This window comes from Nipponia nippon, unplaced genomic scaffold (genome assembly GCF_047370975.1).
Source record: "Nipponia nippon isolate SJK-2023a ecotype South Korea unplaced genomic scaffold, ASM4737097v1 scaffold_9, whole genome shotgun sequence".
NCBI classification, from domain to species: Eukaryota; Metazoa; Chordata; class Aves; order Pelecaniformes; family Threskiornithidae; genus Nipponia; species Nipponia nippon.
The window spans coordinates 47,893,981-47,911,801 of NW_028262413.1; the positions used below are offsets into that span (position 1 = coordinate 47,893,981).

A 17,821-nucleotide genomic window follows, 5' to 3' on the forward strand; every position below is an offset into this window, starting at 1 on the left:
CAGCGAGCAAACCCCCTGAGATTGTTTATAAACAAGGAAAAGAGACAAATCCTCCTCGAGTCTCGCAGCAGCCACAACAGCAAGGCGCTGCCAAGCTCTGTTGCCTTTGGACCGGGCTGTGGTGCCCTGGGATGTTTGAGGGAAGCTGGCGGGAGTGCGCAGCCCGGAGCCACCCCGGGAAGGTGACACGTGGGGACACAGTTCCCGTGATAGCACCCAAACGCCCTGGCCGCTGCAACATCCCTGGCTCGCCCCGCGGTGCTGCCACGTACCTCCCGCAGGGTGTAGACATAGACCTTCCCCCTCTCCCTGCCCTCGCTGAAGTACATGGGGGCTCCCACCAGCAAAACGTCGGTGACACCATCACCGTTGACATCGAGGGAGTTGATCTCGCTGCCGTAGTAGGAGCCGATCTGGAGGAGACAGAGGAGGGGATGGGAGCAATGCTCCTGGCGTGTAGGGGCACTGCCACCCCCCCCGGCTGGGACCGCAGGGACGTTCCAAGCCCCATCCCTGCTACAGCCACACGGTTCGGAGCTGCAGGTGTAGCGACAGCCAGCGACAACCCCAGCTGCCCGTGGGTGTATCACACTGCTGAGCCATTTGAACAGAACAATTTGGAAAATGAAGGGGGATGATGATGGAGGAGCATCCCCTTGGATGGAAAAATCCCTGCAGCACCCTCAGCGTTACCTGCTCTCCCTTCAGCGCCTGGTGGATGGTGAGGTTTCGGTTATTGTGCATGCTGAAAATGATGACTTTCCCGGTGTGGTTGAACCTGGGCGCTCCTGCAACGTAAATCCGCTCGTGCTTGGTGGATATGACGGAGGAGACGGTGTAACCTGGAAGGGGGGCAGGCGCGGGGTGAGCACGGCTGAGCGGCTCCCTGCCTGCTCCCGCCTGCTGCCTGGTGCTTGGCTTCCCATTAGCCCCCAGCTGCTGACACAGCTCTGGCCGCCTCCCAGACAGGGAAGCTAGAAACCCAGATTTCTTCGAAGATAAAGTCATTCAAATAAACCCCAGCGCCCTGGCCTTGGGCTTTAAGCCGCCTGCTCAGGTCCTAGCTACACCCTGAGCAGTGCAGCTGCGCCAAGAGTTTTGGCACCACCTAACGCAGCCGGCAAACCCCGTGCAAAATCCTTCTCTCATCAAAGGCAAGTCCGATTCACAGCCTGATAAGTGTTTTATTTCATGGCTCACATCAAGTTAAACAAACGCTAGCAAGGTGCATGCATGCCAGGAGGCTGCAGCGCCCACTCACTGCCCTGCTCCCTTGAGACCCCAGCACCGTTGCGTCCGAAACCAAGCGTGAAAGACACTCCTGATGCTTGATGTTAACGTTCACAGTCCAATAAAAGCCATGAATCCGTCAAGACCATCACTCACGAGTCCTTATGGAAATAACCCTGCATAAGCGAATGACCCTGAGCGATCCCTCTTTCCTACCCAGACGGGTTATTTTCTGCGCCGGGATCACCGACACCACACATCGCACACTGGGCTGCAGCACTTGCCTATGGTTGCAGATGGGCTTATGCAGGAATACAATGCTGGGGCTGTAAAATCCTGTTTTTCAAACCCAGCTCCAGGTTCCTGCACATTCACAGTCAGTTTTAAATGCTACTTAAATTATTAGAAACTCAAAACATGGCCAACCATGAAGCTGGATCAGATCACTCGGGGTCACATCCAGTTGAGTTTTGACAATCTCCAGGGATTATTGGGGTTTACAGACCCCTTTCCCTGGGCATTGGCCTTACCGGGGGTCTCCGTCTCCCTAAATATTCCCCTCCTGGGGGGATATTCCTAAGCCAAGCATCAGCCTTGAAAGCCCCAGGTCCCGGTGCTGGGCGAGCCGGGCTGCTCCGCAGCAAGATGCACCGGCGTTTCCTTAATATTCCTGGATTTCTTATCCAGGCAAGGGGAAAGACAGAGCCCAGCTGAGCTCCCTCATACTGTCATGGGTACCCCTTGCACAGCCGCAGCCGTGCCCAGTCCAGGCACTTGCAGCCAAGGTGGGGGGACACTCTGCTGTCACCCCAAGAGGTGACCTGTGTGCCCAGGGGCTCTTTGTGTCCCTAGCGGAGGAAAGAGCCCCGACACACCGGTGGGTGACCCCGCAGCATCCCACCCCGCTCCCTGCCACGGGGCAGCTCAGCCTGGCACGCACATCTCCGGAGAGAGGCTTCATTTTGCAAACCAGGCTGATATTTTTACTCCGGAGCTTCAACGGCCGCACATGGAACGGATTAACCCAGCAGGTATTTCCTCCCTAGGCATGAAATTTCATCAGTGCTTTTTAAACCATTCCAGTAAGCGCTGTAGATGACCCGGGCTGGGCGGTCTCTGAGCTACTTCTGCATTTAAATCACTTCTGTGCTGCACACCGTGGTCAACACTGGACTCTTCCCAGGTGAGGATGCTCACATACGCTGCATCCCTGAGCAAGGGGTCTCGCGCTGACGGGAACTCGCAGACAGCTGGGCATGGTGCTGCCTACACTGGGAGCGCTGGCTGCTATTAGTCATTTGAGAAACATGTTGTTCTTCCTATTATTAAGCACAAAATCATGAATTCAGCCCTGGCAGCAGAGCCTCATTAGGCTTTCTTACCTAAATACGCTCCATGATTTTTCAGCTCCTCCGGGAACTCCTGGAGATAAGATTCCCGCAGGGGAATGACCTTCCCGCTGCTGGTTTCCTTCAGGACGGCCCCGTTCCAGTCATAGGCACCCACTGCCCCCAGCAAGATCCCATCCTGTGGGAGAGCAGGAGCAGCTTGAGGGTATTTCTTGCCAAGTGGAGGTAATTCTCCCCCATGCTGCCCATGCGGGCAAAGCTGACTCATGCTGAGATGGATGAGGGCACCCAATGGGCTGGTGTTGTGTGAGAGCACATATAGGGGTCCCTCAAAGCCCAAATCCTAAACTATATACTTATCGGAGGCTGCAGAGTGCAGAAGAGAAAAACAGCAAATGGTCCCTCTCAGAAATCGCACATTTTACAGAAAAGGGGAGAAATCTCACAAATGGAAAAGAAAAAAAAAAACAATAATAAAAAAAAAATCAAGCAAACCATTCTCCAAAGCACACCTGGAAAGATGGAGATTTTTAAACATGCTGGAATGACTTTTCCACACCATCCATATCTTTTCAGCGTTCTTTTCCTCCCCAAGAAAAGCCCGAGCAGAAATCCCTCCTGGCTTTTTGCTGGGACCTGCCAGCCCACAGATCCCGTGGGTGGAGGGGGACTGACCATCCTCTGCATCCCACTGCTGACCAGCACCTGGTCTCCCAGCAATTCCCTTCCCATGGGATAAACCAACACCAACAGCATTTTCTTCCTTATGTTCATGTTAGCAATTTAGTGTCATGATTAATAACTTGCCCAAAATACCCATCTCCCCACCTGCAGCTGCTGGTGATGGTAAAAAGCACCTTTAAAGGGTGCAAAAAAGGAGCAAAAACCCCCACGTTTACTCTCTTACTTCCACAACATGCGATGAAAATCCAGTCTGGGACATTTCCAGGCCAAAGGAGATTTCGTTCTTGTTGGTTCCTTAGAAACAAAAAAGGGAATTTGTATTTAATGAAGAGCTTTGCTCTCCTGGGGGGGTTGAGTGGAGCCCCAGTGGGTCGGGGTGGGGTGAGCGCCCACCTCCAGCCCACCTGGGGCACAAGGACCTCGGTTGCCACAAATGAGCCTGTTTCTCCCTAAATGACCACAATTACACAAACTTGTGCTGCTCACAGATACTGGGAGCTCTGCTGCAGTGCGGTTCTCTCCTTTCCCAGCTGCGAGGTCACACAAAAATGTGGATTTAGAGGATTTTACTTCATAATTGCAACTGGGTGAAGCTTCTCACCCAGGCAAGCTTTCTTCCCCTGAGAGGCATTGGGCTGGCTGGACCAACATAACTGGCAAACTGGTGGGGAGTTTGTGAGCTGGTGTGACCAAAATTCCCCTGATATGTTTAATTTTCAGTGAAAGCCCTCCATCTTCTGTTTCAATTGTTCATCCCAGAATGCGCTTTTCCTATGAAATTTAGATAAATTTAGTTTTGGAGACTGACTAACTTGTCACAAGGCGGACAGAAGCTCTGTCATTTAGAACAAAAATATTTCCTGATATTTCGTTTCAGCCAATAAACCGTAAAACCCCACATTATTCCCATAACCCCGCAATGTCTGCCACCCCAGGGAGCCCCTGGCAGTCCGTGTGTGGTTTTTTGCCTGCTTATAACGCATCTGGGTTTGAATGGAGTTTGATGGGCGAGAAAGATGCTGACATCCAGATGACCCCCGCGCCAAATTTCAAAGGTTTGCTATAAATGGCAGAGCCGTCACAGCTCTGCAAATAACCGTTGCAAGAATAAGGGGTCACCTTTTGAGAAGAGGCCATCTCTGTTCCTGATGCTTGAGGGATGCAAAAATACAGACATTTCTTTATATATAAACATATTCAAAGTGTGATTTTAGGTTCTGTATCAAACATATTAGGGAAACCCCCAGTGTGACCCGTTTAAATTCAGTGAACCGAGGACCGACAGCACATCTGAAGCAACCCACTGCAGCCTGGCCAGCCGGGCTGTGTCACGGAGGAGCATCGCTCACCTTCCAAGCTAAATATCCTTTCCCCCAGCGCATCCACAATGTCTTTGAGTGCTGCTTCATCCGTGACATTAAAGAAATGCTTGTCATCTGGGTCGCTTGCTATAAATTTTATCTCATTCAAAAAGGCTTCGGGATTGATTCCTCTTCTGTTATAATAACCCAGTACCTAGGTTTGAAATAGAAATGCAAGACTCGGGTTTTCATGTGATGGATAGAGCAATCCCAAAGCACCCGAGTGAGGGGTGTCCATATAGAAGGAGCCTGAAAGCTTTGGCAACTGACACCCCATTGCGGGAGCAAACCAGGGAGCGAGGATTTGCTGTAATTCCTCCAGGCAGCCCAGGCTGGGCACCCCTCATGCAATTCGGGTGCTCAGCACAATGCAGGGTCCTGCCTGTCCCTGGCCATGGCGCCTGCTCCAGCAGCCGAATCCAGAGCTGAACATCCTACCGCCTCCTGCAAAAGCAGGGCCAGCAACAGCCACCCTGCAAACACGCCAGGAGGTGTGCTGCACTGCCAGCCCCATGGCATTGGGGTGCACGGGGCACCGCTGAGCTCTGCACGGCTTTTGCAGCCGTTCGCTGCCGAAAGAGCCCCCCAACACTTACTGCCACCGCGTATCTGGTGACGTTGTCCTTCTCGCTGTCCTCGATCACCTTCTCCAGGTCTGGGCTGTCGTGCGACTCTCCATCTGTGATTACAATCATTACTCTCTTTGCCCCTTTCCGGCCACCTTTCTGAAACGCTTCCGAGCTGCAATTGAAGAGATGCCCTGGGCTGCTCAGCCTCGCCAGGCGGGTCGCAGCTCCCACCGCCGCGCGATCACCAAAACCGCCGCGGCTGCCGAGACGCACACCCAACCGCCCGCATTGTAAAGCGCCGAGCGGCGTTTGGTGGGCTGCTAGCCCTTGGGGAGGTGCAGTCGGGTGCAGGACTCTCGGGAAACATTTTAGGACTTTAAAAGGGGATTTTTCCACCGATGGAGCTGGCTTCTTGCAGGAGAGGAGCCTTTAATTCAGCAAAATGCCCCAAATCTGCAGCAGGAATATTGTCAAGCTATGGCAGAAAAGTGCAGGAGCAAGCACTTGTCCCAGACAATGGAGGAGATGGAGCCGTGGGTTGGGGCTGTACGGAGCTCCCGGGTACCCGACGGACACCTGCAGAAGAGCTACAGTGCCTGGGGCAGGCGCAGGGTTGCGTTTGGGGGCTGAGAGCTCAGCTCTGGCTGCTTTCGGAAAGAGGATACTTCTTCAGAGCCTGCCTCTGTGCCCTCCGTCTGGTCCAGCTGCAACCGAGGACGGAGCAGTTTTGGAAAGCATCGTTTGTAAAGCACTAATTAAGGACTGAGCGGTTTTGCAAAAGCATTTTTAGCCTGGCGGTATCCCATGCTTTCTAAGCAGCGAGGAAAAGTGAAGGGGGAGAGAGGGAAGAAAAACAAACAGTGATTTTAAACTTGTTATCAGGAGGAACAGGAAGGTGAGAGATTTTTACCGAGCAAACTCTATCCCATAGGCAGTCCTGGTTTCTGTACCTCCTCTTTGCTCTATGTGACTGGCAGCTGCTACCACATCTTTTACAGACCTGTAGTCATTTAAATGAAACTCATGGACAACATCTTCTCCGTACTGAACAACTCCGACCTAGGGATTAAAAGAATATCACAAAAGACGCCAACAACCCACTGCGTAGCGAGGGCCTGCGACACAACGAGCTTGTTTTGTCCATCACGCAAAATAACAGTCACCTTTAAAAATCAGTCACTCTGTCCCAATTTGCTCCAGTTTTCCCTCTACGGGACCACTGATAATGCTCAATGTTATTTCTATTCTCTGCCAGCTCTCACCCATGTGCAGCCCCCCCTGCCCTGCTATAAAGGTTTGGGGTGATGCAGATGTGCTGTGCCCCAGTGCCGACCCTCAGCATCTCTAGATGGGACCAAATTGGGGGTTATTTGTGCAAATTGTTGAGGATATCCCTGCCCAAATCAGCCCACTATCACTATTAGGAAGAGGATGGAGAGCTCGTCAGAGCTGTAACAAGCTGCCTCAGCACAGGGCAATACTTCTGTATTTCTATGTGATTTCATCCTCCCCATGCCCAGACAGGGTGTGGGGTGCTGCTCTCTCCATAGCTCATTTAGAGACATTAATGTGAGTGTTATTTCCACGGGCTCAGCTTTAAAATCCATATATTGAAAGTTTATTTTGAAAAAGCGGGGCGCCATATTACAACATATTGGCAGAAAAAGAGCGTCAAAGAGGGCCCCGTCAGCGCAGCCAGGGGACTCAGCACGACACAGCGGGAAGCACAAGTTGTGCAGGGGCTTACTTGTATCTGGCCGGGGCCAATATAAAATTTTTTCAAGATGTTTATCAGGAAGTGCTGAACTTCAACCCAAGGATATATGCTGTTTGATCCATCCAGAACTATGATTATGTCCATGTACGTCTGGCATCCTGTGAAAAATATGCAGTGTGTTATTGAAAGACCTTGGCAACACTTGCAAAGGAGAGATTTATGGCTTCATTCCTTGCAGTCAGGTACTTGTTCTTATGATTTGTTAAAAAAAAAAAAATCTTATTTCAATCATTCATAAAGACTTTTGGGCTTCAGCAAGGTAGAGAGAAGCCACAAGCATCCTCTCTGCCGAGAAAAGACTGGATAACTTTCTAAGAATAACACTCAGCAGTATCCTTTCTGATTCAGATTTGGGCCTTTATCCGGTCTAATATAGCTGCATACTTCAAAGAGTGGCCCGCTGTAGGTAGGATCCGGCCCCCGTCCCTCCCGCCAAGCAATGCTTTACCCCTGAGTCACTCCCCAGCCCTGCCTGTGCTCGCCCTACAACGCAAGTCGGGCATTTCCTCCCCTTCCCGTTAAATCCTCAGCAGTGAGGCAGCCAAGAACCCCGGCGAGGACCCCAGGGCTCAGCCCAGCAGTACGGGCTGCAGAGGATTTAGACAGTCGACTGGTTTTCAGCAGTGAAAATTGCTCACTGCCATCTCTCTATCTTGCTTATATTTTATAACATTATTTAGAAAAGCTGCAGAAAACTAGAAGATGCTGAATTTTCCAACGACAGACATTTATCGGTTGACCTTTTCACTGACTGTGGGCATTTATGGGTTAGCGCATCCATGGGCTGGAGTCTCACATGGGTCACTCCATCACTGTGGTCCTCAGCTGCCCACCACCATCCCAATCCCCCGCTCACCCCGGGACCCAGGGAGAGGAGCCGACTCTCTGCATCCCACTCGCTAAATGATAACGCTCTGCTCGTTAGCCACCTTCTCCCTAAAAAAACAGTTGCCCTTTGCAGAGAGGGCTAAAAGCATCTCCTGGCCATAAAGAGAGAAGCAACACTGAGCATTTGGTGGTGGGCTCTGCCTTTATTGCCTCTGCCCCCTAAAAGTCCCATTTTCCCATGCCCTGCTCTATGCCCTGAGAATTAATTGACACCAAATAGGTGATGGAGCTGGGGCATCACATCCCACGCCCAGCTGGGGCAAGGAGCTTCTGGGAGCCCTGATGGTGCAGGACAGGCTTCTGCAATTTCGTACCACCCACAGGAAAGCCTGGAAGCTTGTTTAATACCTCAGAATAAAATCACGTACCCAAATTTACAAATTTGGGCCAAAATATTTAGCTTTCAGTCAATGGGCTCTTTGTTTTGTGTGGCCAAGGTCTGAATTCTTTCCCTATTTTGCCTTCCTAGCTGTGCTGATAAAATATTCTGGATACTTTTATTTCTAGTTTTGGAAGAATAAGGTATTTTTTGTCTTCCCCGGCTATCAGTCAAAAGGAAAATGTTTACCAGATGTCTGTGTACGTAACCCCCTTTGAATCACTTCCCTGCAACCATTTCCTCTGCTCTCTTGCCTTCGCTTAAACACTGACATCGCTTTGTTTTCTCAATGGGACTGAAGCGATTAGAGAACAGAAATTCCCTCTGACTTCAAAGGCGGGATTAGAGCTGCAGGGCAGATTGTTTCTCATACTCTGCAGAGCCGGAGCCACCGTCTTGGAGAACCTGAAGTTGGAGTTGACCCGGGAGCACATGCCCGTGGTGTAGTAGGAGCTCCCACACTCATGGGACCAGAGAGGGCTACAGGCCTGGGGGAAAAAAATCAAGCATCAGGGATGGGTTTAAAATTGCCACTTTTTAATTGCTGCTTTTCAAGGCTGTCCTTTGCTTTGGCATCTTTTTCCCCTGTGGAAGATGGGGGTGCATGAGGTTCCTGAGCCCCGCGGTGCATGCAGCGTATAAATAAATACACAGAGAGGTGTATTTGCGTGCCCTTACACGTATATGTACATGCATTTGGTTTGGCATGCCTTTACGTGCTATGTACGTGCACCTTGCAGTGACCTCCCCGCGCAGGGCGGCCAGGCTGAGCCGAAGCCCCCATTCCTCACCAGAAAGCTGTTGTCCTTGGGGTTGGTAGCCAGGCTGAGGCCGAGGCGCATGTTGTCCTTCCGCTCGGAGACATTGGAGAGCGTTACCCGTCCTTCGGAGAGAGGATGCGGTTAGGGACAGCCGCCAGGCAGGGATGCCAGCCACCCAGCCCATGTCCCCGTCTTGCTCCCCAGCATCTCTCGAGCAAGAGGAAACCCAGCTGAACACTGGAGGAGAGCCGTCTCGGCATGCTTACACTGCAGACTTTGTGCTTTTGGGTTTTTTTGGAAGCAGTGGTCAAGGTAAGAGTTGGTTTTTTTCTTAGATGTCACAACCAAGGAGAAACATCTTCTAGGGAATGAAACCGTGAGTCAGAGCCGGCATCCCTTACGTAGTCAGTCTTTAGGAAGAAACCCCTCTGAGCGGCTCTAGCATCCCATCTTTTATTGTTGGGTCACCAGTGGCTGATTTATCTTTGTGCATTGGTTTTGTTTCCCACGTTACAGCCCAGAAACTGGGAATGGCCCCCAGGGCAGCCCTGTCTTTCTGTTACTGCTGATATCGTTTAGCTGTGGCACCAGTGCTGCCTAACCCAGCCATTCCTCCACTTCAAGGGGTGATGCAGCTCCCCATGACCCAGGGCTCCCCCTTTGCTGTTAGGACCAAGAAGCAAACTGAGAAGGAGGAAATTGGGCAATTAATGGTAAAATTGAGGGGTTGGTTTCTTTGCCTGTGATCTTTGGAAGTTTCTTACTGAGGTTTAAGCCGAGAAGAGGCTCATAAACCAAGATACACAACCTGGAGCTTGTAGAAGCTCAGCCCGAAGCTGAGCAGCTTCCAACAACCCCTCACTTCTCCCCACAGACCTGCTGGCTGCAGCCCCGGCTCTCACCCGCGCGCCCTGAGCTTGCTTCAACCTGCCGTCTGCACGCACACCACAGCAAAGCCAGAGAAAAAAGGGGCTTTGGCCCACGTTACAAATCCTCCAGGATCCCGGCTGCAGATGCTGCCACCCCGCTGTCCTGCCCTGGTACCCAGCTATGCTACACCTCACAACCGCAGCTCTGCGGTGGGGAGCGGGATGCTCCCTGCCAGCTCCTGCACCCGCTGCCCACTCGGCGTGGGCAGGGCAGGGGCAGAGCCCCGGTCCCACGTCAGCTCCTGCTTCTCCATGCTACGGTCATCTCTGCCGCACGCTGGCTGTCAGCTGGGCATCCCCCAGGGCAGCTCCGCGTCTGGTTTTACTCAAAGGGCCTCAGTGGATTGTGCTAACTAGACAAGTTAATTGGGAAAAAAATAAAATAGGATGTGCTCATGGAACCGATCTTTTCATTTGGAACTCATTTCCAATGGAAAAAAGATTACTTTTAGCAAGAGTCAAATTTACACACAGAAGAGATTTATTTCCTTGAAGAATCTCAATGTTCTCATAGCAAATAACAAAAGAAAAGGAAAAAAGAAAACAATGTTTAAAAAAAAAAGATTTTGAGCCAATCAATCAAATATTGCAGATGACTCAAAGTTCCTCCTCTCTTATCAGCTCTGGTAGAAACCCAGGATAGTTCAGATTCATAATGATGAAAAATGAAGTGAGAACAGCTGGCTCCAGCGTTAAAAAATCCCAGACCTTGCCCCCAAACCCCAGCGATGCTCCTCAGGACCATGAGAAAGTCCCCGGCTCCCACATTCCCCGCTGAGACAGGGACGTGCCCGTCGGGTCTCCCACTTTGGACAGCAAACAGGACTTGTCCCCCCCCCCGCCCCCGAGACTTGCACTGCCCTGACCCGGGGAGGGCAGGTCGCGATATCGCGATATTGTGCTGTCGGCACAGCCGGTGCTGGACCAGCCTGAGAAACTTCAAGAAAGAGCTCGCTCTCTCCATCCAGGGGGATGGGATTGGGATGTCTGTGGGACGGGAGCACCCCCAGAGTCTCCCCTCCTGTGACGGGAGTGACGGGGCCTGGGGGTGGTGGGGCTGGGGGATAATTCCCCAAATACCAAAGCCTAGGGAGCAGGATGGATGCTGGGAGCAAAACTTGCCTGTGATCAGGGAACCTGCTGTGGTGGACATGTTGTCCGAGCATCCACCGGAGAGGGAATACAGACACGGCCATGTGCAGTCAGGTATTTGCTAGTGGGACCATTATCCTTTGGTAAGTTTATCCTGATCATTTAACAAACCAGTTTAAGCTATATTAAATAAATAACTTTTTTACTTTATTCAGATTTGCTTGATTTTACCCTAACGCTGCTTAAAGCTCAGCACCAGGAGTAACATGAACACCTGAAATAATTCCTTGTCTAAAAATCCTCCTAAAACATGCAGTCTTCACGCTTTTGGGGACAATCTGGGCAACGTGACAGGGTTCACCTTTACAGGCCAAAGCAGTGATAAAAAACACCGTGTTAAAAATGCCCCATTCCCCTTGCTGCCCTGCGGGCGTGCAGTACCTAGGTTGAGTTTGGTGCAGTTGCTGTGGGTGTCACTGGTCACCGGGCACTTGTAGACATCTCCCGTCTTCTGCTGGCCGTTGGTTTCGTAGGGAGCTCCCACCACCAGCCTGCGGGAAAGAGGGGTCTGTCAGTGCCCAGCGGCTGGGGGGGAGGTGTGGGAGCAAACCCATGGCCACCACCGAAGGGAACTCCACCAGGAAAAAGGATTCCCCAGCCCAAACCCCTGGCTCGTGGCTCAGGGGGGAGTCAGGAGAGGGTCCCTTGCTGGGGGGACGCCGTCGTTCCCCTGACCTGACTCGGCGCAAGCAACAAAAGCATTGTTTTGACTTTCCCTTCCCACGACAGCAGGCAGCAATAAGCCGGGGACGATGACTCACTGCTGCTTGGAAGTAATGGCCATCAGATGCAACAGGGGCGAATGAACGCCTGGCAGCGAGCGAGGTCTGCAAAACCAGCTGACGGTGTGGGGAGGAGCAGAGGACCCCCATCACCACCTCAGCTCATGGCTGGCACCGGCACCGAAACCCTCAGCATCTGTCTGAGGGCCGGTGGTGGGCATGGCTGGCCCCAGGGAGGGGGAAATGGAGGTGTCCCTTCTCACCGCTGCTTCAGGTAGGAACCTTTTTGTGCCAGGATTGCCTTCAGGACTCGGATGTGTACGAAGGAGTCCTGCCTAGTGATACCCGAAGGAATAGCAAAGAGTTGGTGTAGCAGTAACAGCAGCTTACACTGGGATCTGCGGGGAATTTTCCCCACTAAACAGCTGAAAAAGTGAATTTCCAGGAGTTTTGCTCCATTCACTTACAAGCAGCCCAGAGCGGTACGTTAGGATCCCCAGCTCAGCAGTGGGCAAGGACGTTGGGCACCTATCTGTTCTTTAAAATAAGAGGAGCTAATAAAAACACATACATCCATCAAGGGTGCAGACCACTAGTCAGGATGTATCTGGGACATTGCAAGCATTTTTCTCACTTTTTCTTGTGGACTTGACCAGAATAGTACAAAACAGCAAACCAAAAGGAGGAGGAAAGCAGGACCTGAGGAATTTGGCCATTCCTTCCAGGCTAGTTCAAAAATACCTCGAACCACGGGTTATTGGCGTCTTCTGCTCCCAATGTCTTAGCCTCAAAATAAATCTGCTCCATGGCTTTTTTGCTTTCAAAATCCTATCGGTGGATGTGACCATCCAAGTCCGGATTGCCAGATAAACAGGACCTCTTTTGTTCCGCGCTGCTTTACCCAGCAGCTGGCAAAGCGACCGTCCCCAGCACAGATGTTCCTTGTTAGACCAGAAATGGTAATTTTTTTTTTTTTTTTAAACACTGCTTCTACAAAGACACTGAACACTCATTCTTTTATTCCATCACTATAAAATGGAATTGCTCACCAAATTAAAAGCTCCAAAATCTAAGCAGTGTTTAAGGATTCTCATGGAAATACTTCCTGTCTTAGAGCTTCATTGCTAACAAGGAGATTAATTAGGGGAAAATAATAACCATCTGGAACTGTCCTGAATAGCATCCAGAAGCTCAGGGAAATCTGGTACCTTCTCCCTGACCTGTGCAAGGAGTTTGCTCGTCTCCCTCTGCCTCTGCCGCACTCTCAATGCCCGTTTGCTCATGGTCAGAGACGAGGGGAAGGTGGAAGATGGGAAATGTAGTGAAAGAGTGTGGGAGGGGGAGAGAAAAAGACCTTGAAGATGAAAAGAAATGAAGGTTGACACATCTCAGATGGTGTTCTCATTTTTTAGTTCTTCATTCCAATAGAAGAGTTTAACATAAACAGGATTTAACATTAACTTCTTCACTTTGATGTGTCCCCCCACTTCACAGCAGGAAAATCCCATCTGGGACTTTCCCATTAGTTAATATTCACATATTAATATTATCACACTACTCATTGATTTTCACATATTAATATTATCACACTACCCATTAATAAATATTCCCGAACACCAGCAGTTATTAGGTCGAAGCATCTCTTTAAAACGCGAGACAATGACGAGGGCAAACCACCCGTTCCCCCAATTCCCCAGCCCTACGTCAGGGCTGGAAGCTCAAAGAAAGCCCAAATATTTACAGGCACTGCCATGAATGCAAAGGGGTTGTGAAGCTCATGAAAACAGAATTTTTGTCTCCCAAAGACAATGGCATTGTTTTCCCTTTTCGGTTAAATTTAAACGATTCATTAGCTGAAGCTGTCAAATTCTCATGGAAACTTGGCAGCTAGGGAGAAAAAGGCTTTTCCAGCTGTTTGAAAGGTGCCAGTTGCAGGGATGCTGTAAGCGTTCCCCAAAGTCGGCTGTCAGAGATGCTGCCCTACTCACCAGCTCACAGGCTGCTTACAAACCTTTTCCCCTTACTTTGTGGTTTGTAAACCCATGCTCTAAATACTTTTTTTCTAAAAAAAAAAAAAAAAAAAAGAAAAGCCAAACCCGTCCCATCCCAAATCACCCAAATCCAAGTGGAGCATCCTGCCGCAGCAGGGAGCCATCCCCTGCTCCATCCCGGCTCTCCCCCTCCCCACGCACCCATGGGTCACCCCAAATCTCCCCCTTCGTGCTCCTTGGAGGGCTGCAATCCCCCCCCCCCCCCCGGCCACAGCCTGATGCTAAACAAGCAAAGCCCTCTGCAAAGAGGGAAGCGGCAGGACCTTGCGTCACGGCTTGGTTAATAAATGAAACTTTAAAAGAAAATAAGAACCAAACAAGCCCGCCCTCGCCTTCCTTTTCATGCGCTCCTTATGGGGAAAACAAAGGCAAAAAAAGGGATTAAACGCGAAAAGTGCAGACTGCTCAGAGCAACATGTCTGAGGACATATTTTTAACTTTCATCCTGGGGGGAGGAAAAAAAAAAAAAAGGAAAACCAGGCTGTTGGTGAAAATACCCGAGGAGCCTCTGCTCTGCCTGTGCAGCGAGGGGAGCGGAAACCCAATTTCTGCTTTGCCAGCAAAGCGCCCGTGCTGGGTCCCACTTCCCAGTGCCCTGCCTGGGCTGGGGACGGGACGCTGTGTCCGTCACTGCAGGCTGGACAAGTCTCACAGCAAACATCAAAGCAATGGTGTCAAGCCCAATTTGCATTTTTTTTTCCACTGTTTTAAATTATTTCATTACATGTGCACGAGTGGTGTTGAGCTTCTAGCACACCAAGCAACATAAAACCCGAAACGCTGCTCTGCTTCAGTGTCTAAAACAATTAGAGTCACAGCTGCTTGGTACTGATTGAATTATTGGGGTATTTTTTTTTTCCCTTAGTCAAAACATTATCTGGTGAAATTCCCTGTGTCACAGACATTAATTCATGCCAGTTATCTCAGTACTGAACCCAATAAATTATGTTTGGCTGGAGCACATTTTCCGGAAAAACATCCGTCCCTGATTTGAAGGCATCAGGCAATGGAGAAGCCAGCGTTTCCCTGGGAAATTTGTCGCAGAGTTCAGCACTTAAAAATTCGTGGCCGTTTGGATGTACCTGCAGCCTCCCGCGCTGAGCCGAAGGGATGCGCCCGTCCCAAGCATCCCCTCCCGGAGAAGCATACCATCAAACCACCTCTGACAGTCCTGGGTCTGGTTCTGCTTCATTTCTTTAGTCCTTGTTTATTCTCATTTATTATTCTCTATTGCATAAATTTTAATTTTCTGCCTGTTGCCCCTAAAGTGCTGTTGGTTTTTACCCGCACTTTCTCCTGCAGGGCTGTATTAACCAGCATCTTTGCCTGGAGGTAGCTCAGCCCTTCGCCCCGTACGCATGATGAGCCCACACCCCAGAAACCCCTCAGCCTTTTTGCATCCAGCAAATTCCTGACTTTTTAAGGGAATAACCCCCCCGGCATAGCAGGCTCCCTGGGTGCATTGCAGAGAGGTTGCAAAGCTCGTTTTGAGCCTTAAGATACTTTGATTAAATGGAAAGATATCAGGAACGGAAGGTATGTCTAGCTGGTGATCTGGGAATGCAGGGATTAGGGAGGAACGGAGAAGCAACTATGCTTTTCACAGGATTTTTCAATCAATGGGACACTTAATCTCCTGCAAGGCAAATTCACTTGCAGTTAATTTATTCAAGATGGAACTGGATGAAGAAGTGATTAAGGAGGTTCAGGAAAGGGAGAGTTCAGCTGTGGAAAACTTTAAATGGGATCGGGGCTCCTTGGAAGGAGTGTGACGGAGGAATGGACTTCGAAATGTTTTTCTCCACATTGGCAACGGTGGAAAAAAATACCTAGTGGGAGTCCAGGGAGAGGCAGAAACAGCGGAGGAGTCAAAGAGATGGCGGCACAGGAGGATGTGGGACCTGAAAATGAGTCCTTGGTCTGACAGCAGCTTTCTGTGTGGCCTCTAGCAAATCATTTTATCAATCTCTGGTGATTTTTTTAAATCTAAATACAAGACAGCTCCACTGAAGAACATGGGCAATGGAGGTTGGCTCTGCTGATGGTGAGGATCCCATCGCCTTGCATGGGCAGCAACGGACAGACTTGTCTCTCCGGCCAGTTCTGCTCACCACGAGCAGACAAAACTCATATGTTGGTGGCCAAGGGCCACCACAAAAACACGCCTGGGACAAACATCTGCGGCAGAGTGACCTCCAACACGGTCTCATAGAGGGAGTTTGAGTTGATGGCTATTGCATTATTAAACCCAGATCCATCCCTTAGCACTGCCCAAAGCCTGGGGAGGTGCAGCAGAGATATCAGAAGACGATGAACGGGTTTTTTTGGTCCGTCTATGGAGCAGTCCCACGGGCCAGGGGCAGCCAGGGAGGGAGCTCGGGGCATCTGGGAGAGGAGCGAAGGCTGGCAGTGAGAAGAGGTGTTGGGTCTGGGAGCACCAACAAGCCTTCCTGATGTGCGCTGGGTTAACAGTGTATTAAATAATATCAATTGGGTACATTCAGAAAGCAGTTTTGAAGAAGCATGGTGCACAAAGACAGGAGAGATGCAAACCTTTGCTTTCCCACCTGACAGCAGCAAGAGGTTTCACCCAGCACGGAGCTGAGGCCAGGGCAGCAGGGGAGGAGGAGGAAGAGGATGGTTACAGCAGGGAACTATTTGCACCACCTGCATCAGGTTTCCTTTACCCTCGGTGAGGGACAATGTCCCCGGGCGCTGCCACCCAGGAGAGGATGCTCCTCCCGGCCATGGCTGTTTCATCCACGACCTTCTCTCCTGTGTGGAACATAGAATCATAAAATTGTTTAGGTTGGAAAAGACCTTCAAGATCATTAAGTCCAACCGTTAACCCAGCACTGCCAAGTCCACCACTAAACCATGTCCCTAAGCACCACATATACCCGGCTTTTAAATACCTCCAGGGATGGGGACTCCACCACTGCCCTGGGCAGCCTGGGCCAGGGCCTGACAGCCCTTTCAAGGACGAAGTTTCTCCTAGTAGCCAATCTAAAACTTCCCTGGCGCCACTTGAGGCCGTTCCCTCTCGTCCCATCCCTTGTTACTGGGGAGAAGAGACCGACCCCCCCAGCTCCAGCCTCCTTTCAGGCAGCTGCAGAGAGCGATGAGGGCTCCCCTCAGCCTCCTCCTCTCCAGGCTGAGCCCCCCCAGCTCCCCCAGCCGCTCCTCCCCAGCCTTGGGCTCCAGCCCCTGCCCCAGCCTCGCTGCCCTGCTCTGGCCACGCTCCAGCCCCTCCATGGCCTTCGTGGGGTGAGGGGCCCAGCGCTGAGCACAGCATTCGAGGGGCGGCCTCACCAGTGCCCAGCACAGGGGGACGATCCCTGCCCTGCTCCTGCTGGCCACACTATTTCTGACACAAGCCAGGATGCTATTGGCCACCTTGGCACACTGCTGGCTCATGTTCAGGCGGCTGTCGACCACCCCCCCCAGGCCCTTTCCCGCCGGGCAGCTCCCAGCCGCTCCTCCCCACGTCTGCAGCGGTGCCTGGGGTTGGTGTGCCCCAAGTGCAGGACCCGGCCCTGAGCCCTGTTGAACCTCATACATCTGGCCTTGGCCCATCGACCCAGCCTGTCCAGATCCCCCTGTAGGGCCTTCCTACCCTCCAGCAGATCAACACTCCCGCCCAACTGGGTGTTGTCTGCAAACTCACTGAGGGTGCCCTCGATGCCCTCGTCCAGACCGTTGATAAAGATAGTAAACAGAACTGGCCCCAGTACCGAGCCCTGGGGAACACCATTTGTGACTGGCCACCAACTGGATTTAACTCCATTCACCACAACTCTTCGGGCCTGGCCATCCAGCCGGTTTTTTACCCAGTGAAGCGTACACCCGTCCGAGCCATGAGCAGCCAGTTTCTCCAGAAGAATGCTGTGGGAAACAGTGTCAAAGGCTTTACTAAAGTCCAGGTAGACAACATCCACAGCCTTTCCCTCATCCACATCATCTCATCCT

At 51.2% G+C, this 17,821-nt stretch overlaps 1 protein-coding gene across 2 annotated transcripts in view; it reads right to left on the bottom strand.

Moving 5' to 3' along the window:
- Positions 1-17,821, bottom strand: part of ITGA11 (integrin subunit alpha 11) — a 54,284-nt gene that overhangs the window by 20,216 nt on the left and 16,247 nt on the right. For both annotated transcript variants that reach the window (XM_087743251.1, XM_009470013.2), the window contains exons 3-13: positions 11,461-11,570; positions 9,029-9,120; positions 8,611-8,725; positions 6,941-7,068; positions 6,104-6,252; positions 5,221-5,365; positions 4,613-4,778; positions 3,487-3,557; positions 2,613-2,757; positions 694-842; positions 273-413 (exon numbers count right to left, since the gene is read on the bottom strand). In XM_087743251.1, the coding sequence (XP_087599377.1) occupies positions 273-413; positions 694-842; positions 2,613-2,757; positions 3,487-3,557; positions 4,613-4,778; positions 5,221-5,365; positions 6,104-6,252; positions 6,941-7,068; positions 8,611-8,725; positions 9,029-9,120; positions 11,461-11,570 (1,411 nt within the window). The remainder of the gene's footprint in view (positions 1-272; positions 414-693; positions 843-2,612; positions 2,758-3,486; positions 3,558-4,612; positions 4,779-5,220; positions 5,366-6,103; positions 6,253-6,940; positions 7,069-8,610; positions 8,726-9,028; positions 9,121-11,460; positions 11,571-17,821) is intronic.